Below are 22986 nucleotides of genomic sequence, written 5' to 3' on the forward strand. Positions count from 1 at the left end.
GTGCCTGCATGAACTACAGGAACACCCGATCAACTATCGTTTTGGTCATTTATCGGGTGATTGGCTGCACATTTATATGGTTGTTCCAGATAATCTGCCTGATTCTCGGGCTGTATAAATGCACCTTAAACATGAAAACTCAAGTTTGAGCGTAGCTAAGCATATCTCACCCTCATCATATTATTTAAATTAAGATATTGTATTATATTTTTTGTTTTAACACAACAAAATATGAACAGTAATAATCCACCCCCTTATCTTATTAACACTACGAATGTTCAGACTTATGCTGCGATTTGCGGGTTCCTTGCAATCAAGGGCAGATCCAGATGTTCCTGAGGCTTCATAAATATGTTTATTTGCAGTCACCATAGGAGAGCACACTGGCAACAATTCATACTGCTCCACATAATAATAACAAGATAAAGTGCAAGTGCAATTATGTCAGTATAATAAATCGTCAAAGCAGAATATATTACCCATACTGTGCCTCCTCCGGGATGGCACCAACCCTGATACGCGTTTCGGCGAACCTTCATCCCCAGATATGTTGGGAAATCTACTGTGAAGGGGGCACATATCTTGGCATATCTACTGTGAGGGGGCATATATCTTGCCACATGGGGGCTCATTGAGACTTTATCGCCCAAGGGCCCACATGAACCTGGAGCCGGCCCTGCATGGGTCTTCCGTATTCCAGTGGCACTGCTAGGCTCAAAATTAGTTTCATGAGAATCTCCTACCAATGGTCCATGAAAAACACAGACTAAACCCAGATGGTATCCATGTTGTGTCCGTGGTTTTCATGAACCATAGACCATGATGTGAGTGAGGGATCTGTAATCACAATAGGGCATACTTCAGTGGAAAACCACTGACGTGTTAATACACACATTAAAATGAATGGGTACGTGTGCTGACCATAAAGAACATGGACAGCACACGTCCATGAGTCACTGATGTGTGAAGGAAGCCTTAATCATTTATAATTGTATTGCATGGCAGAGTGGTCAGACATCAGAGCCTGGTTGCGACAACAACCTATGCAAATAGTATTATTTGGAGGCTTTGTCAGGAAGGTGGAGGCAGTGTTCATACTAACCGTGCGTCTTTACCATTATGGGCGTGCTGTACTCTTTCTGAGTCACATTGGAAGCTACAGCGAGATTAATTTTGGTGTCACTGGAGAATACACCTGGCCCATGAAATCGGATTCTTCCTGGAAAAAAAAGCGTTAAAGAGTTAAAACAAGGTTCTCACAACAACTAGAAGCTATCAAGGAGGTTGCACTCTGTATAATGTTCTAGGTCCACCCTCAGCAGAATGCCCGTACTTCTAACATACTTCTTCAAAGATTTCAAAATAGCTATTATGGGTACATTCACTCTGTAGCTGCTCAAACGGATTTTTTTTTTTAACGGATGTTTTCTCAGAAGTGACCATTAAAACTGGCCCCTTTCAATTGTAGGGGTCTTTGAAAATGGCCAAAATAGGACACCCTATTTTTTAATGGCCATTATTCACTTGATGTTAAAAAAAAAAACGCCATATGAATATTTCCATAGACTTCCACTAGAATTTTCCTGAAAATGGTCGTATGGCAACTGTTAAAAATAAAATGTCATGGTGTGAATGCACCCTAAAGGTTTGAATCTATAGTACAGATAAACAACATTATTATTGGGGAACATAACACATGAAAGGGGTATTTATATTTCATCATGTGATGGCTTATATCTAGGATGATCGGCGGGAGTCCAGCCTGTCGGACCCCCACAGATCCAAATAATGAAGGGGATAGTCGCCACCTGTTGTGCATGGATCTATTAAATGATGGTTTCCAGGACTAAAGTATTGATAAGCTATGCTCAGTATAGGTCATCATTATCTGATCAGTGGGGGTCTAGCTCCAGACTCCCCATCAATCAGCAGTTTGAAGAGGCTGTAGGCTTGGCCTAAGTAAATACAGTAGACCTGAGCTGGAACACCAAACGTAGCCACTATACAATGTACGACGCTGTGCTTGATAAGCTGTGAGGAGGGCACAGCACTCACCAAAGCGCCACAGCCTCTTCAACCAGCAGATTGGCTGGGATGCCGGGAGTTGGACCCCCCCGCCCCCCCCCCCCACGATCAGTTATTGATGACCTATCCTAAAGTAAATGAGGTTGTGCTGCAGTCAGTCCCCTACAGAGCTTAGTGCCGTTGTGAAAACATAGAGGGGGGTGCATTGCTGAGCAAGCAGTAATGGATTGCCTACTACATGAGGGTGATCTGTCTTCATCTAGCTCCTTGTATATTCAGCAAGGAAATTAGCTATGTATCTATTTGAATCATGAAATCATACTAATAATTGGTCTATCACCTTTCTCCAAGCACATTTGATAATGTATCCATTTGTTGTACATAGTGAACTAGCATGTACTTCAAACTAGATATTACAAACCGTTTTCAGCAGATCCATAAGCAAATAATATGTAGTACGTATCAGAACTGTTACTGGATCGGGCTTGGCGGGCAGGAAGTTGCGTTGAGATCTGATTTCTTGAAGTGAAAGAACATTGTATCACGCCGCTGGTGAATGATGTCATGCTGACATTTACATTACCCTGTCAGATAGGATAAAGATAAAGAACACCTTAATAGGGCCGTCATCATGTAAGTAAATCTGAGCAAAAAAACAAAAGAATGCAGAGAATTGTCTTATCTCACTTCTAGCCAGTTGTCCAGTATTTTGCCATTTATAAGTGCATTCCCAAACTCTTCTGCTTCAGAGGCCTATTACCTGAGAAACGTGTCTCATTTTAGTATATTACAACAGCATGTGATCCATAAATGCGGTTGTGGCTGGTTAAATGGGTTGTTTGTGTTGTTTTTTATAGGGACACTGTTAGGCCTCATGCACACAAACGTATTTTGTTTCTGGGTCAGTTCCATTTACTTTGCGGATAGGGTGCAGATCCATTTATTTCAATAGGTCTCCAAAAAATGCGGACAGCACACAGTGTGCTGTACACATCCGTATGTCCGTTCCGTTGCACCAGAAAAAAAGATAGAACATGTCCTATTCTTGTCCGGTCATGTAAATGTAGCCTTAGAATAATACAAAATAAAAAATAAATGATATTCACTGTCTAGAAATCCCTCTGTTCCAATGCTGCTGCTTCCAATCTCCCCACCACTGCAGCCATGACTTCATGTTTTGGCTGCAGCAATCAAGTGGCTGTACACTACACATGACCACTGCAGTCACTGGCTTCAGCAGTATATGTCATAAGACCACTGAGACCAGTGATTGGTTACAGTTGTCATGTGAGGTCAGGAGTGGTGGCACTGGAATGAAGGGTGTGTTGGGTTTTTATTCCAATAGTGTATGATTTTTTCAAATATAAAGTAATTACTTGGACAACCCCTTTAAGTGAATGGTGTTGAACTGCAGCAGGGGCAGACTGGGAATGTAAAGTGGAAAAAAAAACAACTAAAAGTGGCCCCATGATGTAGGCAGGTCCAAAAAAGACAGAAGGCAGGGCCAACACAAAAAGGTTGGGACAACAGAAGTAGGCCGGGCCTGGAATACCATAGTGCAGCACAAAATACCATCTCAACAGAACCAAATACCACCGTGCTGCACAAAATACTAATGCCCTCACCACAGTATTCAATGGTATCACTGTATTGAAGGCAGAGATACAGCTGAGTTCAGGAGGGAAACTGCGGCAGCTGGCAAAATAAATGCTGAGAGCATCAGATCATTATATACCCGGCTGGCAGCCATGAGGAGAGCTCAGGCGGCCCCATGGGCATTGGCCCACCAGGAATTTTCCCTTTAGGGTCTATGGCCAATCCGCCCCTGAACTGCAGTACCAAGCAAAACCTCTTGTACAGAAGTGCTGAACAACAGTTGCAGCAAGTGTGATGATTGGTTGGCGTCCTGGTTTGGACCCTCACCAATCATTCATTGATGACCGATCCTGAGGATATGGAATGCCCTTTTAATTTTACTTTAACTTTTTTACAAAAAAAAATTTCTCTATATATTTAGGAAGCCTTGCTGAAGATCCAGGGGTGTATATTGAGGATCAGTATGTATCTTTAGAAATGTAAAATGCACATGATGGAAAAGAGATGAGACGGAGAAGATAACTATGAGAAGGAATCCAATGGGTGACATTGATCTGACAAAAAACAGTAACAACAAAACAACACTGTTCTACTAGAAAAAAGATGTCACAATGACATATGTTGTCTGTTGCTTGATGATAAATTCCGTATATGTTATTCATATGGTAAATATATGGCCTCTATAGACTTTGAAGGACACCTTCTCTTTCTTCCAGTAAGAACTTACCAAAGGTAAACTGAGAGGTGTTTTCCTTCCTTCAGTGTAGGCATGCTGGATTTCTACTTGTCCATTTGAATTTATCCCACAGATGTATACGTCATCTTCTCCCTGGAAAACAGAGAATCTGAGCTCACGATTATTTAGTTTTTTGTAAACTGAAAGATCACATCTCCTTTAAGAAGGACCTGTTACCATTCGTGACATGCGTATTCATGAATATTTGTATTCTCCGTCAATTCTTGAGCAGATCTCTACATTGTGCCATTACTCAGGTATTCCACCTAAAAATGTATGAATACATTGACTCATGGGTGTGTGTGTGTGGGGGAGGGGGGGGGGGGTTCCAAAATTGTTTCACATTATTGGAATCAGTACTGACAGTATCAGACTATGTAGGGACACACCGCTTTGACAAAGATAAAACACATGGATTGCACATCCACATCCAAGAATCAAAACAGCACCATTTCATTTAAAAGTTTCTAAAAGGAATAATAGCAGAATGGCAGATTTATGAGAAAATATGTTATTTAATGAGGAATAATTGTACTGTATTTACTAAAACAGACATGACAGGAGAGGTGACAGGTCGTCTTTCAGTAGAATGTAGGCAGTTTTAGTTTTCTCACCATGAGCTGGTCATCTGAAAAGCCAATTGAAACATATCCTCCAGAAAGGCCGCTGATCTCAAAATTATATGCACCGTCATCAGTCATAGCAGAGGACATAAAGAAGCAGTTACTACTTTTGGAGGGGTCACAGTCAGAAGGACTGCTGAGGCAAATCTTCTGTGTACCGCAAGTCTCACTGGAAATGTAAGTAGGAGGAGGAGGATGGCTGGACGAAAGAGAACTCGGAGGTACTGAACTACTGGCACTTGAAGTGTTGGAAGCAGCAGTAGACGGCACAATGGGGCTGTTTGTTGTGTTGGAAGCAGCAGTAGACGGCACAATGGGGCCGTTTGTTGTGTTGGAAGCAGCAGTAGACGGCACAATTGGGCTGCTTGTTGTGTTGGAAGCAGCAGTAGACGGCACAATTGGGCTGCTTGTTGTGTTGGTAGCAGCAGTAGACGGCACAATTGGGCTGCTTGTTGTGTTGGAAGCAGCAGTAGACAGCACAATGGGGCTGTTTGTTGTGTTGGAAGCAGCAGTAGACGGCACAATGGGGCTGTTTGTTGTGTTGGAAGCAGCAGTAGACGGCACAATGGGGCTGTTTGTTGTGTTGGAAGCAGCAGTAGACGGCACAATGGGGCTGTTTGTTGTGTTGGAAGCAGCAGTAGACGGCACAATTGGGCTGCTTGTTGTGTTGGAGTTAGGGTTGGAAACCTAATGAAAGGAAAATAAGCACTGGAAATATTATTCTGCATGAATGAAATAATCAATATCTAAAGAGAACCTGTCACATTGAACATGGCATCTCATCTTCCAGCAGTATTTTATAGAGCAGGAAAGGCTGAGAAGATTGATATATATTTTGTGGAAAAACACTCTGTATAACTTATTATTATTAAAAAGGGGTTTTCTGACCCAATACACTCCTCTGAAATGTGGCTAATAATTGTTGACCCAGACATCTCCCAATATCTTTTCCCTCTGTATCCAGGTGTCTATGTGACTCCCATTCTCCTTCCTGTAATTCTTTCCCCACCAAACTCATAATTCTTATAGATGCCTTCACCAACCCCATACAACCCCTCTCCACATGTGGCAAGGAAGAAAGAATAGTTCTGGCCAAGGCATTGATGGTGGTAGTAGTAAGCACAGTGACAGTCCTCACCCTGCCACTCTTTGGGCCCTGCAGTGAAGGGAGGGGAGCAACCTTTCTTTCACACCCTAGTTTGGGAGTTCCCTTGCCTGGTGGCGGTTGGGGTGCTCTTGATGTTGGTGAGTTTTGGGGTTAAAAAGGCAGGGGTCTCATGAGATGCGGTTCAGTACAATCCTGTAGTAATGCATTTTACTGCTAATGAGGCGGCTTGGTTTAGGTGAAAACAAGTCCACTGAATTCTAGTGAAGCAACTGGGCAGTTGTTACATATGTGCTCCTGCAAGAATAGGCACAGGGGCATTTATCATGAGAGCAATATTTGAAGTCAGTCTGCATTGTCTTACCTTGGCCACATTTATCAAATGTCATGTTTGAATTTGTCTTATCCTTCAACCTAACACTTTTGTCTAGGAAAGCTACTCCGGGTTTCCTAATCCACCCTCCTACTGGAGACAGTGCCATGTTTTTGCGACTTTTCTTTTTTTTTAAATGTCTCAATGATAAATCTGGAGTGAAACCCATCAACATAGCTAACCACACCCACTTTCCTACCCCCATTGCAAAACTGGAGTGAGTGATGTAAAAATGTAAAAAGTCGCAAAATCTTGTGTGAGTGCAAAAAAGTTGCACAATTTTGCACAATTGCTTTAATTTTGCACAAGCCAGTGCAAAAGGTGGCAAAAGCCCTATATTTTTGGACTTTTTGACGCCATAATTCTGGAGTGAAGGTATGATAAATTAGGGCCACAATCTTTATATGTTGTATATGTTGCATAAATTACCTTTCCTAAAGCAATTTGGTAGTTCTCGCTCTGAATCCCTTTACAGACAAACTATGCAATCTTCCCAAATCTGCCAAGGGGTGCAATTTTTCACTCTCAATAATTCTGTTTCTCTGTGCTCACAAATGCGGCACTACAGTGCCCAGTTGAGGGGTGTAGTCCCTTTAACAGTTGGCCAGTGTGTCTCTTAAATATGACTGAGAGCCCCCAGCCTGATAAGTGCAATACCTTCACTGGCCTCCTCCAGCACTCTCCCTGGTATGTGGCCTCTCTACACTCCATTAAATCTCATTCAGCTTTTCCTCAGAGGCTGGCACTTGTTCCGCAGGGCAGGTGTCTCTCTGATCACTGCAGACTAACTGAACTAGTGCAGCAGCCTCCTAGCAAGAGGGGTGGGTCCAGCCCACATCCAGCAACTGTTCCTAGGGCTAGCTAATTAACCCCTCATCCCTACACATAGCCTGTGGGACACAAGGTGCATAACACAAACACATTACTAAATTAAGGCCTTTATGGCAGTGAACCCCTTCAAAGCAAGGACCACAGGGTCACTGCAGACAGGCATCACATGACTGGGTTGGGGAGCTGCTAATCCTCTCCACGTTGGGATAAGTATATCTGAAAGCTCTTAATTTGGGAGTAAGGAGACCAAAGGACAGTTGTTATATTCTGGAAAGCCTGTTAAATTGCATTCTCTGACTTTCTATGCCTAGGAGACAAGTGGTTGGTCTGACTGAGATCTGTCTTTGTATGCACAGTCATACAGAGATCGCCCACTGGCCTCCAAAAGGGTTCCACAGCTTTTTTAGCTTTCAGACCCAGTCTGTTATACCTGCTGACAAAACCATACTCACCTACTCCCTTCTGCTCCGTTCCAGCTTGTAAACTTCTGGATGGAAAATGTCACATGTACTGCTGCATCCAATGACTGGCCTCAGTGATGTGTTCCCAAGTGACATGTGCCCCAGCAGTGATGTGGCGCTTGAGAGACACATCCCTGCTGATCAGTCATTGGCCGCAGCTGTATAGAAGTTTACAGGATGGTGACAGGAAGCCTGCTGATAGGAGCTAGAACGGAGTAGTGGGGAGCGGGTGAGTATACTACAACAGGCTGGGGTTAAAAGTTAAAAATCTTCACAAACCTGGACAACCCCTTTAAGCACAGAAAGAGCAGGGATTTAAATTAATAAAAACACAAAACTAAATCTTTTTCCCATAAAACTATATCACTATGCTAAACTTCCACTCTATAACATGCTGTCTGCAGATAGTACTGAACATGTGACAATGTAATGTTCCCTTTAACCTATAGCTTAGGCCTCATGCACATGGCTGTAGTTTCGGTCCGCATCCGATCCACATTTTTTTGCGGATCAAATGCACACCCATTCATTTCAATAGGGCCACAAAAGATGCGGACAGCACACTACCGTATATGCTGTCCACATCTGTATGTCCATTCCGCGACCCTGCCAAAAAAGTAGAACATGTCTTTTTCTTGTCAGTTTTGCGCAAGCATAGAGGGCATTTCTAACAAAGGGGAGGACGTGCGGATCTGCAAAATGCACACGGCCTGTATCTGTGTTTTGCGGATCAGCGATTCGCAGACTGCAAAAACTGGTATGGTCATGTGCATGAGGCACATGAGAAGTAAACAGCTATTGAGCTACACAACATATATTATATAATTGAACGGGCTGTGCTGTGGACCGTTTATTCTCAGGATCAATGGGGAGTCCAGATCATAACGTGATGGCATATCCTAATCTTCACTAGTTCCCAACATCTGACATGTCAGAAGTTGTGCAAAATGTTCTTTTAACAAGATGTGGTACTGCTGATCAGCAAAATATTTACAAGTCAATTTACAAAGCCCCAGAAGAGAGCGTTTGGATGACAGTTATCTCATGTGTATGGCTGGCTTTATGCACACTCCCAAAAGACAAGTATTTGAATATTGATAAACCAAACAGCAGATAACCTCTTGGATAAAAGATTGAGTCACGCGATACGGTATACAGCACTCCAATGTTAACAGTGTTCCAGAAATATGAAGGCAAAGGTGGCTTAAAATAATGAAGGAACAGGAAATATTTTAAGATAATATTTTGTTAATTATACAGTATTTAATTAATTAATATTACACTATTTTGAATAACTACAAAATTTTGCTTGACACATGGGGCTTTATTTTTGTCATTTAAATTTTTAATATTTTAGTTTTATTTTTTATAAAAAGGAAAAATGTTAAAATAAAGTGGAAAATTTATTATTTCACATTTTTGTTTGTTAATAGCACAAAATGCACCTAAAATACTCTTATATTACTTTCCCGTTCCATAATAGTTGTTTTGGTAGTCATCAAAGAGCTGCAGCAGAAAGAACACACCCCTGAGAAAAGACAGTTTGAAGAAAATCCAGTACAGCAACTGGAGCAATGGACAGGGGAAGCTCTGGATCCATGTGAGGTAGTAAGTTGGTTCCAGCTTTGTTAGTAGGAGCTTGTCATGTACTATATGATGTCTGATTTTAATTTTTACATTAATCATGGGATAACCCGTTTAAATGCGTTTTCTGGATCGCTGTGGTTTTGAAGATATTTGCTCATAAAGTTGCTTACCTCCTGTACATCTTCCCCATGTTTTTTTTCAATTTGGACTCTTTTGACCAATTTTCATAATTTAACCCCTTCAGGACCCTGCCATTTTTCGCCTTAAGGACCAGGCCATTTTTTGCAAATTTGACATGTGTGACACGTTTACTTATCCAAGCCATTCTGAGATTGTTTTCTTGTTACATATCGTACTTCATGACAGTGGTAAATTTGAGTCAAAATATTTAATATTTATTTATAAAAAAATACAAAATTTACAAAATATTTGGCAAAATTTGAAAATCACAAATTTCAATTTCTCTGCTTTTAAAACAGATAGTGATACCTCCTAAAATAGTTATTTCATTACCATTCCCATATGTCTATTTCATGTTTGGATCATTTTGTAAATGACATTTTCTTTTTTTGGGACATTAGAAGGCTTAGAAGTTTACAAGCAAATATTAAAATTTTTAAGAGCATTTCCAAAATTTGTATAATATATAGGTCTGAAGTCACTTTGTGGGGCTTACATAATAGAAACCACCCATAAATGGCCCCATTTTAGAAACTACACCTGTCAATGTATTAAAAACAGATTTTACAATCTTTGTTGACCCTTTAGGTGTTCCACAAGAATTAAAGGAAAATGTAGATGACATTTCAGAATTTCACTTTTTTGGCAGATTTTGCATTTTAATCCATTCTTTTCTTTAACACATCGAGGGTTAACAGCCAAACAAAACTCAGTATTTATTACCCTGATTCTGTGGTTTACAGAAACACCCTATACGTGGTCGTAAACTGCTGTAAGGGCACACGGCAGGGCGCAGAAGAAAAGGAGCGCCATATGGTTTGGAAGGCAGATTTTGGTAGACTTGTTTTTAGATGCCATGTCCCATTTGAAGCCCCCTGATGCTGCCTTACAGTAGAAACTCCCAAAAAGTTACTCCATTTTGGAAACTAGGGGATAAGGGGACAGTTTTATTGGTACTATTTTGGGGTACATATGATTTGTAATTGCTCTATATTATTTTTTTTGTGAGGCAAGGTAACCCAAAAATGGCTGTTTTGGCGCCGTTTTCATTTTTACAACATTCATCTGACAGGGTAGATCATGTGCTATTTTTATAGAGCAGGTTGTTACGGACTACGGACGCAATTATATCAAATATATTTACTTTGTTTGCTTGTTTCAGTTTTACATAATAAAGCATTTAAAAAAAAATCTGTTTTGTGTCTCCATTTTTTGAACGCCATATTATGTTTATTTTTCTGCCGATCATCTTGTGCAGGGGCTTATTTTTTTGCAGGTACCATTTTTGGGTACATATAATTTTTTGATCATTCATTATTACACTTTATGGGGCAAGGTGACCAAAAAATTGGTTGTTTTGGCACAGTTTTTATTTATTTATTTTTACATTGTGAAGATGAGGGGTTAGATCATGTGACATTTTATAGAACAGGTCATTATGGAAGTGGCCATAACTAATATGTATACTTTTTCTTATTTATTTAAGTTTTACACAATAATAGCATTTTTGGTACCGAAAATGTATGGGCTAATTTTTTGCGGGATGAGGTGACGGTTTTATTGGTACCATTTTGTGGAACATACACCTTTTTGATCACTTGGTGTTGCACTTTTTGTGATGTAAGGTGACAAAAAAGGCTTTTTTTGACACAGTTTTTATTTTATTTTTTTATGGTGTTTATCAGACGAGGTAGATCATGTGATATATTTATAGAGCCGGTCATTATGGACGTGGTGATACCTAATATGTGTGTTTTTTCCTTTTATTTTTCTATTTTTTATTATAAAATCAGGGGAAAGTGTTTTTTTTTTCTTTTTGAAACTTTATTTTCTTATTAAAAACACTTTTTTTTTTTGCTTTTTTTTAAAACTTTATTTCTGTCCCACTCTGGGACTTCAACTTTTGTTGTTCAAATTCTTTTATTAGAGAACAAAACAATGAAAAGCAGCCCGAGTACAAACCGAGGCTGTGTACAATAGTTGTATATATTCGGATGATCACAAATAATATATGCAAATACATTTTAGGAAAATGGATGTGGAAATATAACTCGTGATCACATCTTCCATTGTAAAGGTATCTCATAATCTCAGTTATAGGTGGAGAGAGACAAAAAGCTCCAACTTATACTGCAGAACAAGAAAATAACAGACTAGGACAAGAACACATAGGGAAAGGAGGGAGAGGGGAGGGGATTTCCTGACGAGACAAGTAGTGGTATAATAAACAGGGTAGAGTAAGTCCCAAGGTGCACGGACCTCAGGTAGAGTACTCCCTAGCTTAGACAAAACTATTAGTGCTGGCAAAGATAATGGAACTCTACATGGAAGGTGTATTCTCCCTAGGGACCGGTGACACCTCTATTTAACCAATTGACATAATCAGGAGATCCCTTGAACAGGATCCAAGGAGTCCAAATTTTTAAAAACTTGGTGGAGTTACCCATGTCCTCCGCCCATAGCTCCTCCATTTTGTAATTTTTTTCAAAAGTGATGAGCCAGTCCCTAGGGAGAGGGGCTGATGTGGATTTCCAGAACCTAGGGATAACCAGACGGGATGCTTGTACAAAGAATCTCAGGAGACCCTTTTTCAGAGCGGAGGTAGAGCTAGGAAACATGGAAAGCAAAGCGCCCTCAGGAGCCCACCTGGAGGAGCTACCACTGACCATGTCATACAAATCATTGATAGCTTCCCAAAAAGGAGTGATTTTGCTGCAGAACCACCAAATATGAGACATGTTGCCCTCCTCCCGGCCACATCTCCAGCAAGAGCTAGGGCATGTAGGAAGGAAAGAGTGTAGTAGGGCCGGGGTCCTGTACCATCTGGACATAATCTTAAAATTCTTCTCTTGGAGTCCGCAGCTTACAGATAACTTATGAGATAACTTGAATGCCTTCTCCCAAAGGTCAGAAGGAAATGACTACCTCAGCTCTTTTTCCCAAACCCTTACAAAGGGTAAGTCGGAGATACTATCATCTTTCCCCTGGAGTAGCCCGTATACTAGAGACACTAAGTGTGTGTGTGTGTGTGTGGGGGGGGGGGGGGGGGGGGAGTTTGGGTGCACAGCGCCACAAAGGGGGTAAGATCTCTAGAGAGAGAGTTATTGGGGCCTAAGGAGGATAAGAAATTTTTTAAGCCAATGTACCAAAGCCATGCCCCTTTAGGTGCCCCAGAAATTACTTACGACCCATGCCCAAAGGGAAATCAGGATTGTTAAGAAGGGGAGTCATAGGGCTGGGGAACTGAGTGAGACCTAGTGGTAATGCAACTCTATCCCAAATTTTCAGAATGCCCGAGGTCAGCAGGGGGAGGCGCAAGGGTCTCCTAGGTTTAGAGATCCAGAGTAGATTTTGGGTTGGGAACCCCACCTCAAGTTTCTCGAACTGGACCCACCTTTTAGATTGTCCATTGTGGAACCAATCCAGTATGTATGAAAGGATTGCCACTTTATGGTAGTTTGGTAGGTCTGGGACCCCCGCGCCTCCCCTTGGTCTGCTGTGCACCAAAAATCTCATCCCCATCCTAGGAGAGGAGCCTGTCCAGATAAATTTAAGGAACATAGATCGAAGAGTTCTGAAGAAGGTGTTTGGGAGGGGCATGGGAATGGTGGGAAAGAGGTATAAGATACGTGGGAGAATATTCATTTATTTTGAGTGTGTGTATCCTGCCGAACCAAGACAATGGTAGCCCCTTCCAGGCCCTCAAGTCCCTCCGAACGTCCTCAATAAGGGGGGTGAAATTCAAAGAGAAGAGACTAGCTAAGTCAGAAGGAATGGCCGTACCCAGATAAGCTATGTGGCCATGAGCCCAGCGGAAGGGGAAAGAGGACTGCAGATTGTTGACCAATTCCTGGGGCAAAGTAATATTAAGGACCTCCGATTTGTGGAGGTTCACTTTAAAATTGCTAAGGTCTCCAAAGGTTGAGAATTCCTTCAAAATGTTAGGGAAGCTGACCAGCAGATCTGTGCAGTAGATGAGGAGATCATCTGCATAGATGGCAATCTTTGACTCCAAATCACCCATGCTTAGGCCCAGGGCCGGTGCTACCATAAGGCAGACCAAGCGGCTGCCTTAGGGCGCACCCTGGGGGAGGGCGGAAAAATGTGACATGGAGGGGGAGAAATGTGACATGGAGGGCTGATGTGACATAGGGGGGTGATTTGACATGGAGGGGAAAAATTGTGACATGGGGGCTGATGGCTGACATGGGGGCATGATGGCTTACATGGGGGCTGAGCTGCGAGGGGGGGGGGCGCCAAAATGTAGCTTCGCTTGTGTTGGCAAAAATCCTTGCACCGGCCCTGCTTAGGCCCTTGATGGATTCATTGGCCCTAAGGGCTCTGGCTAAAAATTCTATAACCATAATGTATAGCAGAGGGGGACTTCAACTTTTGAGGGTCTGATCCCCTCTGCAATGCATTACAATACATCTGTATTGTAATGCATTGCCTGTTAGTGTATTACACTGAGTAATACACTAACAAGTTGCCTAGGAGACGAGCCTGGGGCTGGATCTCCTCGGCCCCCATAGAAGGCAGGTCCAGATGCTGTGCAAGGCATTGGGCAGCCTGTGCATGACATTGGGCTGCCTCATCACCCATCGGGTCCCATGGCACCACGGGGACCCGATGGGCTCCCTCGCCCGCCACATGCACCTTCTATGCCACAGTCAGCGCTGACTGTGGCATAGAAGGGGTTAATCCGCTGGCATAAGCTTTTACAGCGATGTCGGCGGATACAGCAAGGACCTGCCCGATCACCATGACTTAATAGTACGTCAAAATGCGGCAAGTCGCTAGCCACCATGAAGTACTATTACGTCATATGTCGGGAAGGGGTTAACAACACCCAGATAATTTATAGCTCCTCCCACCCATCTAGTTACATAGACACTCCCCTATCACTGCCACTGTTGCTGCTTTGACATGCTCATGGACCAGGGCCGTCTTTAATATTGATTGGACTCTGGGCAAGAGGGAGAACACAAGTGCCACTGCCGTATTCATGGGTCCATACTTTATTAACTAAGTAGTAGGACATGCAGGGCATACATGGGGGATGTCCCTGCACTTACTATCATTTCTCGGCGCCGCTTTGTTGCACCGCTGTGGCCCCCGTCACATTCTCCCGCACTGTAGGCTAAGTAACAGCATCGGAACACCGGGGAGGAGACATCAGCTTTTCTCTGTGGGCGTTCCTCAGGGGCGTAACTAGAAGTGACTGGGCCCCTCAGCAAATATTTGTAAGGGCCCCCCTCAGCGCGCTTCACACCTCCCTCCTCCTGTGTAAACCCCACTCCTTTGGCACAGTGTAGCGGTATACTGTATATTGTGTGGCACAGTATAGAGGTATACTATATATTGTGTGGCACAGTGTAGCGGTATACTGTATATTGTGTGGCACAGTGTAGAGGTATATTGTGAGGCACAGTGTAGCGGTATACTGTATATTGTGTGGCACAGTGTAGCGGTATATTGTGAGGCACAGTGTAGAGGTATACTGTATATTGTGTGGCACAGTGTAGCGGTATACTGTATATTGTGGGGCACAGTGTAGAGGTATACTGTATATTGTGTGGCACAGTGTAGGCTATATGTGCATAACATAAACATACTCCACATGAACACTTACAGTTACTTGGCTTGGCCCTTGGGGATCTCGGACGCCACTTCCACACTTTGACCGGGGGCTCGGCGGAGCTGATGTTGTGTTTTATCCTAATGAGAAAGATTTTATAATAAGGATTTGGAGAAGGGGCAGAGGGATAGCAGAGCAGGGAGAGGCCGGTGCTGCTACTAGGGGGTCATACCATGAGGCAGTAATAAAACCCACCATAATGCCCCCCCCAGTAGTAATAATTCTCCTTATAATGTGACAGTGCAAAAAATACCCCCTTGTAATGCCCCCAGTTGAGCTAATGTCCCCATAGTGCCCCCATAATGTGCCAGTATAAAATACCCCTATATAGTGCCCCCAGTAAATTCCCCCATAGTGCTCCTCTCCCCCCTTCCTGCTAGTGCCCCCCAAAATGTACCAGTATAAAATGCCCCATATATAGTGCCCCAGTAGATGCCCCTCAGTGTCCGGCCTCTGATAGGCTGCCGGCCTAGTGTCCCCCATAATGCCCCCCAATAATGTGCCAGTAAGTGCCCCCCATCATGTGCCAGTATCAAGTGCCTCTCCCCCCCCACATGTCCCAGTATCATAGTGCCATCTCCCCCCATGTGCCAGTATCAAGTGCCTCTCTCCTTCCCACCCCCCATGTGCCAGTATCAAGTGCCTCTCTCTTCCCCCCATGTGCCAGTATCATAGTGCCATCTCCCTTGCAAAAAAGTGCCAGTATTAAGTGCCTCTCCCCCCATGTGCCAGTATCATAGTGCCAACCCCCCCCCCCCACATGCCAGTATCAAGTGCCTCTCTCCTCCCCCCCATGTCCCAGTATCATAGTGCCATCTCCCCCCCCCAACTAAAAAGTGCCAATATCAAGTGCCTCTCTCCCTCCCCCCTCCCCATGTGCCAGTATCAGGTGCCTCCCCCCCCCATGTGCCAGTATCAAGTGCCAACCCCCCCTCTCCCCTCCAGGTGCCAGTATCAGGTGCCTCCCCCCCCTATGTCCCAGTATCATAGTGCCATCTTCCCTCCCCCCCACCACCACAAAAAAAGTGCCAGTATCAAGTGCCTCTCTCCCTCCCCCCCCATGCCAGTATCAGGTGCCTCTCTCCCTCCCCCCCCCCATGCTAGTATCAGGTGCCAACCCCACTCCCCCCCATGTGCCAGTATCAGGTGCCTTCCGCTCCCCCATGGCAGTAACAGTCGGGTATAAAAAATAATAATAAACACTTCTACTTACCTCCATGTCAGCGATGCGATGCAGCCTCTTCCTGTGTCCCGCCTTGTATGTCCTTATATGGACTCAGTGCTTGTATTTCAGAAAAGAGTCTGCTGGGATTCGAACCCACGACCTTCTGCTTCAGAGGCAGAGCAGCTAACCACTAGACCATACGAGCTGCCTTGATGCTGACTGAAAAATTATGAGACTTCTACTGTTATAGCTGGCTAAGTGTACATCTATACACATGGCAGCTGCTCATATATAGAGATGTAGCAGAGCTGAATGTGCTGAGACAGCTGTCATATACAGATATAGCAGTATCTCAGATATATCTCTATATGACAGCTGTTCCAGCACACTCAGCTCTGCTATATCTCTATATATGATAGCTGCCCCAGCAAACCCAGCTCTGCTACATCTATGCATATGACAGCTGCCCAAACACACCCAGCACTGCTATATCTCTATATGACAGCTGTCCCAGCACACTCAGCCCTGCTATATCTCTATATATGACAGCTGCCCCAGCAAACCCAGCTCTGCTACATCTATACACATGACAGCTGCCCAAACACACCCAGCACTGCTATATCTCTATATGACAGCTGCCCCAGCACACTCAGCCCTGCTATATCTCTATATATGATAGCTGCTCCAGCACAACCAGCCCTGCTACATCTATATATCTTTAAGTATTGCTATACAGTAGATAGATATATAGAGATATAGCAGAGCTGAGTGTGCTGGGGCAGCTGTCATGTGTATAGATGTAGCAGAGCTGGCTGTGTTTCGGCAGCTGTCATGTGTATAGATGTAGTAGAGCTGGGTTTGCTGGGGCAGTTGTCATATATAGAGATATAGTAGAGCTGAGTGTGCTGGTGCAGCTGTCATGTGTATAGATGTAGCAGAGCTGGGTGTGTTTGGGCATCTGTCATGTATACATGTAGTAGAGCTGGGTTTGCTGGGGCAGCTGTCATATATAGAGATATAGCAGAGCTGAGTGTGCTGGTGCAGCTGTCATGTGTATAGATGTAGCAGAGCTGGGAGTGTTTAGGCATCTGTCATGTGTATAGATGTAGTAGAGCTGGGTTTGCTGGGGCAGCTGTCATATATAGAGATATAGCAGAGCTGAGTGTGCTGGGACAGCTGTCATATAGATATATAGCAGTGCTGGTGTGTTGGGGGCAGCTGTCATGTGTATAGATGTAGCAGAGCTGGCTGTGTTTCGGCAGCTGTCATGTGTATAGATGTAGTAGAGCTGGGTGTGTTTGGGCATCTGTCATGTATAGATGTAGTAGAGCTGGGTTTGCTGGGGCAGCTGTCATATATAGAGATATAGCAGAGCTGAGTGTGCTGGTGCAGCTGTCATGTGTATAGATGTAGCAGAGCTGGGTGTGTTTAGGCATCTGTCATGTGTATAGATGTAGTAGAGCTGGGTTTGCTGGGGCAGCTGTCATATATAGAGATACAGCAGAGCTGAGTGTGCTGGGACAGCTGTCATATAGATATATAGCAGTGCTGGTGTGTTGGGGGCAGCTGTCATGTGTATAGATGTAGCAGAGCTGGCTGTGTTTCGGCAGCTGTCATGTGTATAGATGTAGTAGAGCTGGGTTTGCTGCGGCAGCTGTCATATATAGAGATATAGCAGAGCTGAGTGTGCTGGGACAGCTGTCATATAGAGATATAGCACTGCCTGGTGTGTTGGGGGCAGCTGTCATGTGTATAGATGTAGCAGAGCTGGCTGTGTTTTGGCAGCTGTCATGTGTATAGATGTAGTAGAGCTGGGTTTGCTGGGGCAGCTGTCATAAATAGAGATATAGCAGAGCTGAGTGTGCAGGGACAGCTGTCATATACAGATATAGCAGTGCTAGGTGTGTTTGGGCAGCTGTCATGTGTATAGATGTATTATTATTTTTTTTCCCCCCAGTCAGTTGTAATGCAGCCTTTATGGCTGTGAGGGTAAATGCTTTGCCACTGATTCCCTGATAGATTGGAGGTTGTGGGTTCGAATCCCAGACCAGGAGACTTTAGCAGACAGTAAAATTAGATCACACTAGCGGCTGCTGTGAAGGGGCCCTGAACACGATATTTAACTAACTTGAAAATAAACTGTCACACACGCTGCTGGGGCGAGCTGCTTCCCCTGCTTCCCCGGTAGTTACGCCACTGGCGTTCCTTCTCGCTGGCTGTAGCGCTGTCCAATCGAAGAGCAGAATGTCACAGAAGGTGAGTTTTTTTTTCTCCCTGGCTGTGACGTGCTGCACTGCGATTGGACATCGCTACAGCCAGGGAGAAGGAGACGTCCACAGAGAAAAGCTGATGTATCCTCCCTGGTGTTCCAATGCTGTTACTTAGCATACAGCGCGGGAGAATGTAACGGGGGCCACCGCGGCGCAATGGAGCGGCGCCAAGAAATAATAGTAAGTGCAGGGACATACCCCATGTAAGCCCTACATGTCCTGCTACTTAGCTAATAAAGTATGAACCCATTAATGGTCCTCCAGTGGCCAGCAGGGCTCAAGAGGCAGTTGCCTTGGGCCCCCCAGGAGCAACTGGGCCCGGGGCAGGTGCCCCTTTTGCCCCGCGTTAAAGACAGCCCTGCCATGGACATAACATCACAGGAAATCAGAAAGAGCTGCATGGACATGGTCATTTGACCACAGCCAATAACTAATAATAGGAGCAATAAAGGTAAAAGAAAATACATAAAAAATAACAGCTAACTCCATTAATGATTATTTTAAAGGATGTTTTTTTTTATAATTTTTTTTTTTTCAAAAAAGAGATAAAAATGTACGATATACCAGTTCGTTATCAAAATACAGAATACAATGCAGCATATTCTCATCCTATGTTAAATCTCCCTCTTATTTTATACCCACCCACCTGTCCCTCCAACCCCCCTTTTCTTCCGCGGAGCTGCCGCACCTAATGTTTTTATTTCCAGCTACCCCATATCCGCTGCCAGACTGCTTTTTTTCCTACTGTATGGGCAAGATTGTATTCGTACAACTTTCCCTATTCATATATTCTATCCATTCCTGGAAATTGGGGTATTTAGTGGAACCCCAGTGTTTAACTATTATTATTTTAGCCAAAGCAATGCCCCGAAACCAAAGTAATTGCTCAGTTTTATTTTTATTCGTCTTTTATCCCTGGGCATTCCCACAGCAAGTGTTTGTACTCTCCTCTGTCCTTGTTGCATTTATAACAATTCTGTTCTCTGTCTTTATAGATAATGTGCAATAGTGCTGGTGTGTAGTAAAGGCGGTGTATAATTTTTAAAAGAATCCACGTATGGGCAGGGGAGACCGTAATTGTTCATATCAAAATTTATCAATAAATCCTAATGTGGTGTCAGGGAGAATTTCGTTTAGAGGCTTAAACTGTCCTTTATCAAAGACCTGTGCAATTAAATGTATCCCAATATATTAGGCTACTTTCACACCAGCGTTAATATTTTCTGGTGTTGAGATCTGTCATAGGGTCTCAGTACTGGAAAAAAACGCTTCCTTTTTGTCCCCATTCATTGACAATGAGGACAAAACGTAACTGAACAGAACGGAATGCTCCAAAATGCATTCTGTTCCGTTCTCATACCGTAGAGCAAAATGCAGCATGCTGCGGTTAGCTTTCTGTCCTGTGGAGCAAAACGGATCTGTTATGACCTATAATGCAAGTCAATGGGGACGGATCCATTTTCTCTGACACAATAGAAAACTGATCCGTGCCCCTTTGACTTTCAATGGAGTTCATGCCAGATCCGTCTTGGCTATGTTAAAGATAATACAACCGGATCCGTTCATAATGGATGCAGATGGTTATATTATCAGTAACGGAAGCGTTTTTGCTGAGCCCTGCAGGATCCAGCAAGAACGCTAGTGTGAAAGTAGCCTAAGTTAACTAATATAGGTTTTCAAGTGAAAGAAGACCAACGGAAGGCTTGAAGGACTATAACTCCCAGCATGTCATTGCCAATGACCTGTATAATAGAAAAAGTTGCTTAAAACACTTACAGTGAGCTCAGGACCTTCAACACCCACCCAGAATATACTCTTTGATTGAAGAAATGTTGCTCTAAATCAATGAAAAAAGTCATTAGAAACACACATAACTAAATACATTTAAATACATACATTTTTGAGTATTTGAAACCGTGTCACAGGCTGAGATCTAGAGAGAAATATACAATTAAAATATTTTTTTTTGGGGGGGGGGGGGGTACTATCTTTTTTTAGCTATGGGGAGCCTCCCATTTATCTTGATCATCTTTGAGATCTTTCTACACCTTGATTAGAGTCTACCTATGGTAAATTCCATTGATTGAACATGATTTAGAAAGACACATCCATGTCTATATAAGGTCTCACAGCTGGCAATGCATGTCAGAGCAAAAAGCAAGCCATAAGGAGGAAAGAACTGTCTGTAGAGCTCAGAGACAGGATTGTGTGGAGGCACAGATCTGGGGAGGGGTACTAACAAAATTTCTGCTGCACTGAAAGTTCCCAAAAACACAATGGCCTCATAATTCTTAAATGATGTTTGGAACAACCAGGACTTTCATAGAGCTAGCTGTCCACCAAACTAATTAATTGGGGAAGAAGGACCTTAGTAAGAGGGTAGACCAAGAACCCCATGGTGATTCTGGCCCAGCTCTAAAATCCTGTGTGCAGATGGAAGGAACTTACAGAAGGTCATCCATCATTTTTCACTCCACAAATGTGGGTTTTATGGCAAAGTGGCCATAAAGAAGCCCCTCCTGTGTAAAAGACTCATGAAAGCCCATCTCGAGTTTAAAAAAACAAAACACCTAAAGGATTCTCAGACTGTAAGCACCAAAATTCTCTGGTCTGATGAAACTAAGATTGAACTTTTTGGCCTCAATTGTAAGCGTCATGTCTAGAAGAAACCAGATACTATTAGTCACCTACTCAATACCATTCCTACAATGAAGTATGGTGGTGGGAGCATCATGCTGTGGGGGTTGAGGAAAAACTGAATGGAGCAAAGTACAGACATGTTCTCAATGAAAACCTGATCCAGAGTGCAGTGGACTTCAGACTGGACTGAAGGGTCACCTTCCAACAAGACAATGACCCTAATCACCCCACCAAGCCAGCACAGGAGTGGCTTGGGGACAACTCTGTGAATGTACTTGAGTGGCCCATCCAGAGCCCAGACTTAACCCAATCAAAAATCTCCTCAGAGACCTGAAAATGACTGTCCACTGTGCCAAAGGTCCCCATCTAACCTGATAGAGCTTGAGAGGCTCTTCAGCAGGGGCGGACTGGCTATAGACCCTACAGGGAAATTTCCCGGTGGGTTGATACCCAGGGGGTTGCCCAAGTCCTCCACATGGCCGCCTGTCATGTTCATGGCGATCTGATGCTCTCAGCATTAATTATTGCTAGGAGCATCTGCTACTTATGCACCTGGCTGGCAGAAAAAAGTGCCCGCCTGCCTTCAACTGTATGGCCGGTGATAGAGTTGAATGCTGCCCCCCCCCCCCCACCTTCTTATGTTGACCCTGCTTACTTATATTGGCCCTGCCTTCTGTCAGTTAGGGCCACTTTTAGCTTTTTTTTCCAGGACCACTTTAAGTTCCCATTCCACCCCTGATCTTGGGAGAAGAATGGCAGAAAATCCCCAAATTCAGGTATGCAAACAGTGGCGTAGCTATAGGGGTCGCAGCGGTCGCAATTGCGACCGGGCCCCTAAGTCAGGGGGGCCCACGGGGCCCCCTCAGCCAGGAGAACGCGGCCCGCAGCTGATATCAGTTTTAACTGCGTGAAACCAGATTCACATGGGGCGGAGGCGGGCGGAGGCGGGGCAGAGGCGAGGCCCTGCGTGACGTGCTCTGTGCAGGGCAGGCTAAGTAGGAGGAGGGAGGGGGAGCGGCTTCAGTTGAGGTCAGAAGACGAAAGAGGAAGCTGTGTGCAGCCGCCGGTACTGACTGACTCCGCCTCCTCTCCTGGCTGACTCCGCCTCCTCTCCTGGCTGACTCCGCCTCCTCTCCTGGCTGAGAGCTCCCCTCCTCAGCTCCTCCTATCCTGAGCCTGCGACTGCCTGCCAGACTGTCTGCTGTGCTGAGGTGAGCGTGGCTGGCTGGACCATCCGACCGGACCAGGGTCCTGGTGGTCCGGTCCAGACCAGTTAAAGTGTATGTCTGTGAACTGTGATTGTCCCTGAGTGAGTGAGTCTGGTCCGGGGGCCCTAACCCGCCTGGTGGGAGCGCCTGTGGCGGTGACATAGTCAGTGATAACTAAGCCCAGCAGCCCCAGACCAGTCAATACCCGCTCCTTTAGGAAAAAACAAATCAGTACTCTCATCAAATGTGACTGCAGGCAGCACAGCAGCAGGCCAGAAGCGATCGATCAGCCAGGATTAATGTGCACAGCCTGGGTGGGAGGCCCCCCTTACCCTGGCCTTAGGCAAGTGACAAACTGCCCCCCCCCCCCCTCAATCAGAGGCAAGTGACAAACTCAGCTCTGCTACATCTACAATGAGCAACTACAACAAATGTAATGCCAAACTGCAGTTCCTCTATGTGATTGTGATGCCTTGGATAGCTTCCACTGGACCCACAGCCTGTGGGTCCAGTGGAAGCTATCCAAGGCATCACATAGAGGAACTGCA

General features: G+C 44.3%; 1 protein-coding gene across 1 annotated transcript in view; it reads right to left on the bottom strand.

Moving 5' to 3' along the window:
• The window catches only part of LOC122944206 (putative ferric-chelate reductase 1), a 50493-nt gene that overhangs the window by 21733 nt on the left and 5774 nt on the right, over window positions 1-22986 (bottom strand). Inside the window, exons 4-7 of the mRNA XM_044302429.1 lie at window positions 4972-5667; window positions 4349-4450; window positions 2447-2609; window positions 1103-1219 (exon numbers count right to left, since the gene is read on the bottom strand). Of these exons, the coding sequence (XP_044158364.1) occupies window positions 1103-1219; window positions 2447-2609; window positions 4349-4450; window positions 4972-5667 (1078 nt within the window). The remainder of the gene's footprint in view (window positions 1-1102; window positions 1220-2446; window positions 2610-4348; window positions 4451-4971; window positions 5668-22986) is intronic.

The sequence above is a fragment of the Bufo gargarizans genome, chromosome 7 (genome assembly GCF_014858855.1).
Source record: "Bufo gargarizans isolate SCDJY-AF-19 chromosome 7, ASM1485885v1, whole genome shotgun sequence".
Classification (NCBI taxonomy): Eukaryota; Metazoa; Chordata; class Amphibia; order Anura; family Bufonidae; genus Bufo; species Bufo gargarizans.